The sequence below is a fragment of the Ruditapes philippinarum genome, unplaced genomic scaffold, assembly GCF_026571515.1.
Source record: "Ruditapes philippinarum isolate M1 unplaced genomic scaffold, ASM2657151v2 ctg2365_1_1_1_1, whole genome shotgun sequence".
Taxonomy (NCBI): Eukaryota; Metazoa; Mollusca; class Bivalvia; order Venerida; family Veneridae; genus Ruditapes; species Ruditapes philippinarum.
Window position 1 is genome coordinate 792 of NW_026858677.1, and position 9,365 is coordinate 10,156.

A 9,365-nucleotide genomic window follows, 5' to 3' on the forward strand; every position below is an offset into this window, starting at 1 on the left:
TTTTCATCTCCAGTTACTCCAATCCGCCCTCCAAGGCGTAATCATCAACAAGTTCTCTGCCAACAGTCACAGCGCCACAGGTAGCCACTACATCATTAATCACTATGTCTACAAGACAAATCTCCAGTTATCTGAGTAACTTTCGAAGCCTCCGGGGTTTAAAAAGGTATTAAAAGTGTTGATTTTGCTTAAAAGTTTTGGCTTTTTGTGGGAAAACTTGACGGAAAATGTACGATTTAAAATTTCCCTTTTTGTGAGCCGGACTTTACGTCTGGCAAAAAAGGAGCAACAAAAAAATTTCCCATTTAAAAGGCGCTCTTTCCCGTTTTTCCCCTTTATAAGGTGAAAATTCCTTTATTGAACAATACCCCTAGAAATGTTGATTTAGTTTTCTCGTTTTATTTTTTTGGGGGCGTCGTGGGGATGGTTAAGGTGTTACTTTAAACATTGCCCCTTACGTGGGGGTTCGAACCCACGGACTTTGGGTTTTTTATGTGGGAAGTATCCAGTGCTTCGGGAAATGGTGGGTTTTACTAGGGGGCCCGTTTGTGCTGAAAAAATGCCGGAAAGCACCTGGGTCTTTTCCCTTCACCCTGCTGAAAGTCGCGTATGCCCTTTCTGTGTCGATGGGGCGTAAAACCCAAAAAAAAAAAAAAACTTTATTATTCGTACTGTGAAATCACAGGGAAAAAAGTTACTTTTCATAAAAAGGGTTTTCATCTTCGTCCAAATTTTAAAATCAATGAACCAAAAATGTTTTAAGAAAAACGTGTTTCAAAATTTTAGAAAGTCTGGGAATTCGCCCGGCTTGCACCAGTTATGCTCTTGAACACTTCAAAATTTACAAACTGTATGCAGGGAAAATTTATTTTTTAACCAATTAAAAGGCCCTGGAGATTTAAAAACAGAAAAATTTGGGGGTTTTTGCGGAAAAACAAAATTTCGGAAAAGTCAACCAAGGGGATAGATCGCAGCAAAACTTCACTAAAAGGGTCAAGGATACTTAAAATCGGATTCAAGCTCAGCAATCACAACAACATCCTCAGAAGCAGCACATACCTCATCAGCAAAACAGTTATCAGCAAAACCAGCATACATGTCCTCACTGCAATGGTAAGGCTAGATTTTGTAGTTTCTTTTATAACAATGTATGTCCTGGTCAGAAGAAGGCTACTTGCTATGAATGTAATGAGGTTGGTCATCTCCAATATGTACATTAGGGAAACGTGCCTACTTACAGGAAACCTGTGGGTAGGCATACTGGCAATCAAGGCATGGTGAATCAAAACGTTAACAGAAAGACAACATTCAAATCTAATTACTCTTCAAGTAGTGCTACAATTCAAAAGTCACCACTAATTGCAATTATGTCTGGGCTGCAAAGAAATACTATTGTTTGCAACATTTGGAACAAGAAAATTCAATGTCTGTTAGATACTGGTGCAGAAATTTCATGCATTTCTCAGTCATTTCTAAACAATTCTACATTGAAAGGGTCAAATGTGCAATTATCAGAATATGCTGAGGTGTCAGGTGTTGGTGGGGCCAAACATAAAATTGTAGGAAAACTTCAAACTAATGCTATTATTTCAAAAACTCAGTTTCCTGTCACATTCCATATTATTCCAGGCATTAGATATCCTATAATTCTTGGTATGGATTTTATTCAACAACATGGAGTGACACTATATTTTTCTAAAATCTTAGTGACATTGAAAAACAAAAATGACAATCCCATAGGAATCAAACTGGCAAGGTCCGATGCTGGTTTAGCGAAAGTTCTATATAGCACTTGCATTCCTGCTAATTTAAGGAAAGACATCCATGTCAAAGTTTCTCGTAGTAAAGTTAATGGCACTTTCCTGATAGAACCAACTTAACCTCACTTTATAATATGAATCTTGCCGGTGCTAAATGTATTTTTGCCTGTTGATACTGTTATAGGAACTTTGACTGCAATTGAAAGTGATTGTATTCTTTCTGTTGACACTAACAATGATAACAATCTATCAGATAGTGAAACATGTGCTAATGATAAAAACTGTGCTAACCTCAGATGTACTAACATTGAATTTCAAGAGCAAAGTGAGAACAAAATTATTTTTGACCTTTCTAATTCTGACTTGACACAAGATGAACAAGCAAAAATGGCATCCTTTTTAAATCAGAATAAAGATGTTTTCTCTACTTCTCTGAATGACTTGGGCAAAACAAAAATGTATAGTCACACAATAGATACTGAGCCTGATAAAGGACCAGTAAGATTACCTTTTTATAGACCGAATCCTCTTCAGAGAAAAGTTATTGATGAAGAGGTACAGAAAATGCTTGATAGTAAGATTATTCGAGAATCTAGCTCCATTTGGCATAGTCCGGTTGTGTTGGTAAAGAAACGAGACAACTCATATAGATTTGCCATAGATTATAGGAAGTTAAACAAAATTACAAAAAGTATTGCTCATCCTTTGCCCACGATAGAGTCTGTATTTGATTGTATAGGTGATTCAAAAGCTAAATACTTTTCAACCTAAGACATGGCTTCAGGTTTTTTGCAAGAGCCAATGGACCCTACAGCACGCCACAAAGCGGCATTTATAACTCCTTCAGGTATCTATGAGTTCAACAGAATGCCGTTTGGTTTGAAGAACGCCCCCATGTCATTCCAAATGCTTATGACAAAAGTTCTTGGGACTATGAATTGGAAGCAGGCCTTATGCTTTATCGATGATATTCTGGTATTTAGCCAAACTTTTGATCAACATTTAATTCATTTAGATCTCATTTTCCAAAAACTTCGGACTGCTAATCTTATTTTAAAACCTGAAAAATGTCACTTTGCTCTTGAAAAGGTTAAATATTTAGGACATATTCTTTCAAAACATGGAGTTGAGGTGGACAAGGAAAAGACTCAAGCTGTGGATGAATTTCCAACTCCAACTAACCAGAGATCACTTCGCTCATTTCTAGGACTTTGTAATTACTACAGAAAATTTGACTAAATTACTCAAAAATTACAGTTCCCTTAAATAAGCTATTACAAAAGGACCGAAAGTTTATATGGGAGGATAAACACCAGAAAGCATTTGAAGAATTGAAGCATGCTTTGGTTACAGCTCCGATGATTCATTATCCAGACATGAACCAGTCCTTCATACTCACCACTGATGCCTCGGATACTTCTTTGGCCTATATTTTGAGTCAAAAAAGGGTCTGATGGAAAAGAAAGGGTGGTGTGTTACGGAGGTCGGGCTCTACGTACTGGTGAAAGGAAATGGGGTGTCACGGATAAAGAATGTCTAGCTGTTTTGGAAGGTATTCGGACATATAAACAATATTTGGTACATAGGCAATTTAAGATATACACAGACCACAAGGCGATAATATGGCTGTACAAAGTCAAAGACACCTCAAGTAGACTTGGGAGATGGTATATGGAGATGCAGGCATATAACTATGGGATCGTCCATAGGAAAGGATCTGCAAATCAGAATGCAGATGCCTTGTCTCGTCGTGTCTATTCTGATGAGCCAAGTGTGTCTGTTTATAAAGATCCTCAATCCTTAAAGAAAATCCAACAAACAGTGCCCATGGCAAATGTAAATAATACTCATTTGTCAGGTTCATCTGTAGAGGTAACACAAGACGAACCAGATACTCAAATAAATAATATGGCGGATGGGTCTTTTACAGAGGAGGTTTCAGAAGAACCAGAAAGAATTGAAATTTTCTTTAACTATAATTTAAATCCAGCTATAGCAAGAATCCATGTATCTAAAAATGAAGAGGGTTGTATAGACAAAATAACTAATGTAGATTATAATCCAAATTCAAATAATTCTGTAAAAGATTCTAAATCAAGAAAACATCAGGAATCAAAACAAAAAGATGACTCAGATATTGAAAGTAATGGAGTGGAAAGTAAACAAAATGATGAAGAAGGAAACCGATCAAAACCACTCTGGGAAAAACCTGAAATGGGTATTCACCAACAAGAATTATCACCAACAAGAATGTGAAGATTTTAAATTCATTTATAGATATTTAGAGAAAGGAGAACATCCCGAGGACAACAAATTGGCTGACAAGACTGTTAGAGAAGCGAACCATTACATGCTACTGGATGGAGTATTATACCATATCTATGAGTCACGTGGCAAATCAGAACGAACAATTTACCAAGTAGCTGTGCCTAAACAATTTCGAAAAGACATCCTAGCTAGCTATCATGATTGTATTGCAGGAGGGTGTCATCTAGGACAGCAACGTTCTTTTGCGGCTTTGAAATATAAATACTTCTGGCCTAATTATTATCAGGATATGGTAAATCATGTTCGTGAATGTGATGTTTGTCAACGAATTAAAGTTGACAGGCATCCACATAGTATACCTCTTACTAGCATGCCAATTGATCAAATTCTGGATAGATGGCATATAGATATTCTTGGTCCTCTACCAAAATCTGAAGAAGGCTTTCAATACATTCTTCTTGTTGTAGAAAGCTTCAGTAAATGGTGTGAAGCAATACCTATCAAATATATGGAAGCCAGTACAGTTGCCGAACACTTGTTTAATCAAGTTATTTCTAGGTATGGTGCTCCAAGGGTTCTTGTTTCAGATAGAGGACGTAACTTTATGTCCAAGTTGGTGAGTGCATTGTGTGAGATGTTTGATATAACACGACATCACACCAGTGCATATCATCCACAGACAAATTCAACCTGTGAACGGCTGAATTCCACACTGGAACAGATCCTTAGGGCATACATTAATGATGAACAAAACAATTGGCCTTCCATTTTACTGCAGCCATGATGCCAATACGTATGTCACCATCAACCCAATCAACACAATTCTCACCCTTTTACTTGCTCTTTGGAAAAGAAATGAACCTGCCCATCGATACTTCTCTCATCCAAAAAACAGAAATGGGATTAGATGGAGTATCATTCTTTGATCAAATGTACAGGAACCTAGGCGTAGCTAGGCAAATTTCCGGAGACAATCTCAAGATATCTCAGGAGAAGTCAAAGATACGGCATGATGCAAAATCAAAGGAACCAGGCTTTAAAACAGGTGATTGGGTTCTTCTGAAAAATATGAAATCAAAGAAAGGAGTTTCACCCAAGCTCATGCCAAAACATGTAGGTCCTTACCTCATCCAACAATGCGGACCAAATTTCACCTATCGATTGATAGACATAAAGACTCAATTGCCATTGAAAGGTTTGGTAAATGCGGCAAGACTGAAACTCCATGTCAAGCCCAAACCTAAACTCTCCAAGATTATTCCACCTGCTAGGGAACAAGTGTTGCATCAACCTATGCAGTCTGAAACAGCACATACTAATGCTGGATTCTCTTTAGGAGATAAAGAAACCAATGGTGAGGACTTATTTTCAGGGACACTCATCAAAGATAGGTCCATCAATGGTAAGAAACATTATCAATTTGAAGGATCTAGAGAATGGATACATATGGATAAATGTCATCTTGACGACTTTCAAAACTATCTCATCAGGAAAGCAAATAGGAAGCCTTCACAGCATGGAATGTAAACCCGCAGTAAAACATATGAGATGCAGAACACATTGGGATCAAATGAATAAATTTATGTATATTTGTGTATATTTTTATATAATCCACTGTTCCTAACAAAAAAAATCATATCCCTGTTTTGTACATGTTTTTAGTGTATGTTTATGTAGCAAAGCCAAGCCTAACAAATTAACTTTGTTGTCTAATAGTGCTATAAGATGGTTGGCCACCATCTAAACCGGCTGAGCTACATCTATATTGTGTGTATCTGTCTGTGTAAGTGTGTTTTTGTTTTTCTTATATATATTAGATTACAATTTTATTTTTATAAAGATATTGATCCCTCTTATTTTGTGTCACACGAATCATGTTGAATGAGTCAATGTCTTAATGAAGGTTTCTACTGCCATGACATGGGAATGTGGGACAAAGTCCGGAAATAAGAAAAAAACAAACATTGTTTTGTTATGCTTTGTTTGTTCATTGAACAATCAAAAACAAGTAATCTCTTTACTAAGGCAAGTGGACCCTTCTACCGAGACTATGCATTGCATCAATTTGAAACTACAATATCTAGTTCTTACTCTTGCAATAGGAAAACAAATGATTTATCTCTGAACTAATTGATAGTTCATTGTTATAATGTAAATTTGTCTTGTATATATTCATGTATATTACTGTATTACATCTTTGTATATATTTCTTCCCAGTTTCATTATCTCATTTAATTGTACAGGTATTTCTATTCCAACTTTTGGGACCAAAGTTAAGGGGGACTGGGCAGTTATTATAATCTAAATTTGTCTTGTATATTTTTTGTTTCGGAAGCCTTAAACAGTTAATGCACATATACTTTAATGTATAATTTATATATAAATATTAACTTCTTTTTCTTACTTATTTTTTTTTCTTATTTTCATTTAATTGTGTACTTGATTATTTTTATTTCAACTATTGTTACATTTCACGTTAAATGTGTCAAGCTTAAATTATAACTAAGATTTAAGATTAAAACGCAAAATTAATATATCCTGCTTAAAGGTAAATATAAAGTGATGTTAATGGTTCTAGGTGACAATAATTTTATATGATCAAGGGATTTAAGGCCCTTAGGTAATAATTATGAGATCTGCCATCACATATCTATTGAATATGTGATTGTTTTATTTCCTTTCCCTTTTTTAATGTGTCAATATCTTCCTTTATGATTAAATCTGTTCAATTTCTTGTATGTATATATACTGGTCAGAAATTCTGTGAAGTCATATTCCATCTTGACTGTCACAGAATAAAGAACTTATGTTTTTCAAAATTTAAATCTTGGATTTTTATTTATCAGGTATGTTGAGTTACTTATTTTTCTATATCTGCTGTTTTTCATTCAATGTTTCACTGTAAGAAATATGTTTTATTTTATCTTAAGCTGTTTCTCTCAAATATATTTTAATTATATATTTTGCAGATTTTTCAATACTTTGCATATTAAATATACATTGTATTTTATAACTTAAATAACTGAGATCTTGGAATATTTCTCATTGTGAAGTAAATTAATATGTCATAAGATAATGTACATGTATAACATTAAGTTTTCACTTTATAAGAAATGTTAACTCAAGATATTTATATATATAAATTTTTAAATAAAATATTTCTATTTTAGTCATTAATAAATTGTTCCATAAGTAATATTTTTCATATAATTTATAAGGATATGGTTGGTTTTAGATATTCAGATAATACTCTTTTACTCAGTCATCAGTTTCATTTCAAAGCTATTTAAAGTTCATTTTATAAGTATCGGTTGATTAAGGATTTTTATCATCGACCAAGATCTCGGTATCTTCTCACATGCAAAGCGAGTTATTGTTAAATTACCCATATCATGTATTTGTTAATTTAAATATTACAATTACTGAATGATTCTTATAATTATTTATTATGTATTGTAAAATATATATATTCCATCTTGACTGTCACAGAATAAAGAACTTATGTTTTTCAAAATTTAAATCTTGGATTTTTATTTATCAGTCCTCTAGCATATCTCCAAAAAGGGGCGCGCATCGAAACCCGTATTACATTATTCAACAGTGTAATGACCTTTACCAATGACATTTCTTTGAGATTATATTATTCAACAGTGTATGGACCTTTACCAATGAAATTTCTTTGAGATTATATTATTCAACAGTGTATTGACCTTTACCATTATGAAATTTCTTTGGTCATATAATGTCTGAGCAGTAATTTTCTCTGACCTCACCATTATGAGCATTATTTACTGAGCTTATTTTTTCCAGTCATCTGTCACAGTGTTATTGGCCCTGCGACTGAATGGTCAACCAAGTGGGAATCACTGTTGAATATGTTTAAATGATCACGTATTTTACTTTCCATAGGAGGCCATGAAGAATCTGGATCTGAACCAGTTTCTGGACAAAGATATTGATATTTCTCGGTACTTCAGTCAACATGAGCTGAATGATATTGGAATTCATCAGCAAACAAGACTGAAAAACATTGCACAGAATTATGAGATTATGCTTTATATGGGTAAGACTGTTATAGACTTTTCAGGGCTTAAATTATTTTTTCTACAGCAGGGACCCATCATAGGGTGAAAGAAAATATTCTTTAAAATCATGCAGTTTTCCTACCTCTAACACAACACTTCACTCATTCATTTTAACCGTAGGAACTTGAGAACGGAGCCACAGAATGCGGCACATATTTTCAATTGTGTAACGGTTTTTGAAAATGTTTCTGCTACATCTAAATATCTTAAAGTATTATCCAAATATTATAGCCTCTAGAATATAATTATCATTTGAACACAATCTGTTAGTTTTAAAACTCAGGGTCAAATTTTACGGTATTATAAAGAAAGACAAGGAGTGACATCCGCCATTTGCTGCATTACATTAGCCTTTGGGTATACTTTATTACTATTGTTTTCAGAATTTGTTCCCGTTATTGTTATCAACTTATCAAGTATTGGCCGGATATAACTTTCACGGTTTATTGTTTACACATGTTGACATGTATAGGTGGCATTATAATGGGCGTATTCGTGTTTTGATTTAGGCTTATAATTTTATATATATTTTTGTTAGGTTTGCCTGCAATTAAACCTGACTTCATGAAAGGTTGTTCAAATAGAGCCAAGGAATCGAAAAAAAGGAACCAGGTCAGCCATACTACCACTCTACCTACTAAGAATAAAATCACATGTTCTGATTCAGACAGTGATGAAACTTGGACTCCAGATTTAGAAAGAAAGAAAAGAGCTAAAGGTATTTTGTGATTGCTCAAGTCAAGCAAGACATTTTCCATTTTTCTTTATATTCACTTCAAGAAAGTTTAGATATTTTGCAACAAAACAAGATTGAATCTGAGAAAGGAAACATTTTTTAAAGCTCAAGTTTTTTGTGTAAAAAAATTGGAGCTTTTCCATAGTTACCTTAACTAACTTACTGTTATGTTGTCATTGAAGTTGCTGTCTGAAAATAATGCATTAAGGTCATTATTTTTATTTCTCAATGGATTGCCTTTGTACTTGGAAGTCACAGACAATGACACAAAAACCTTTTGAACAAGACCTTTCAGTTTGGCCAGACTGAAATTGATCTTTAGTCATAAATGACCTTGACCCAGGGCTCGACAATTTTTTTAGGAACAACTGACACCCTGCAGGGCGAGTAGCTTAGACTTTTTACCTGTCCTGCTGCCATATGTACTCGTACTATAGCTCACTAAAGACCACACAGTATATTAAAAAAGCTAACCATTAAAGCGCATGGATTTTAAAAAAAACGGCAAAAGGCAGT

At 34.3% G+C, this 9,365-nt stretch overlaps 1 protein-coding gene across 1 annotated transcript; it reads left to right on the forward strand.

Moving 5' to 3' along the window:
* Positions 1-7,942: 7,942 nt before the first annotated feature.
* LOC132753929 (histone-lysine N-methyltransferase PRDM9-like) lies at positions 7,943-9,055 on the forward strand. The gene is made up of 2 exons (XM_060744486.1): positions 7,943-8,091; positions 8,652-9,055. Exons 1-2 carry the CDS (start codon positions 7,944-7,946, stop codon positions 8,840-8,842), a joined length of 339 nt encoding a protein of 112 aa, XP_060600469.1. The 5' UTR covers position 7,943; the 3' UTR covers positions 8,843-9,055.
* Positions 9,056-9,365: the final 310 nt, after the last annotated feature.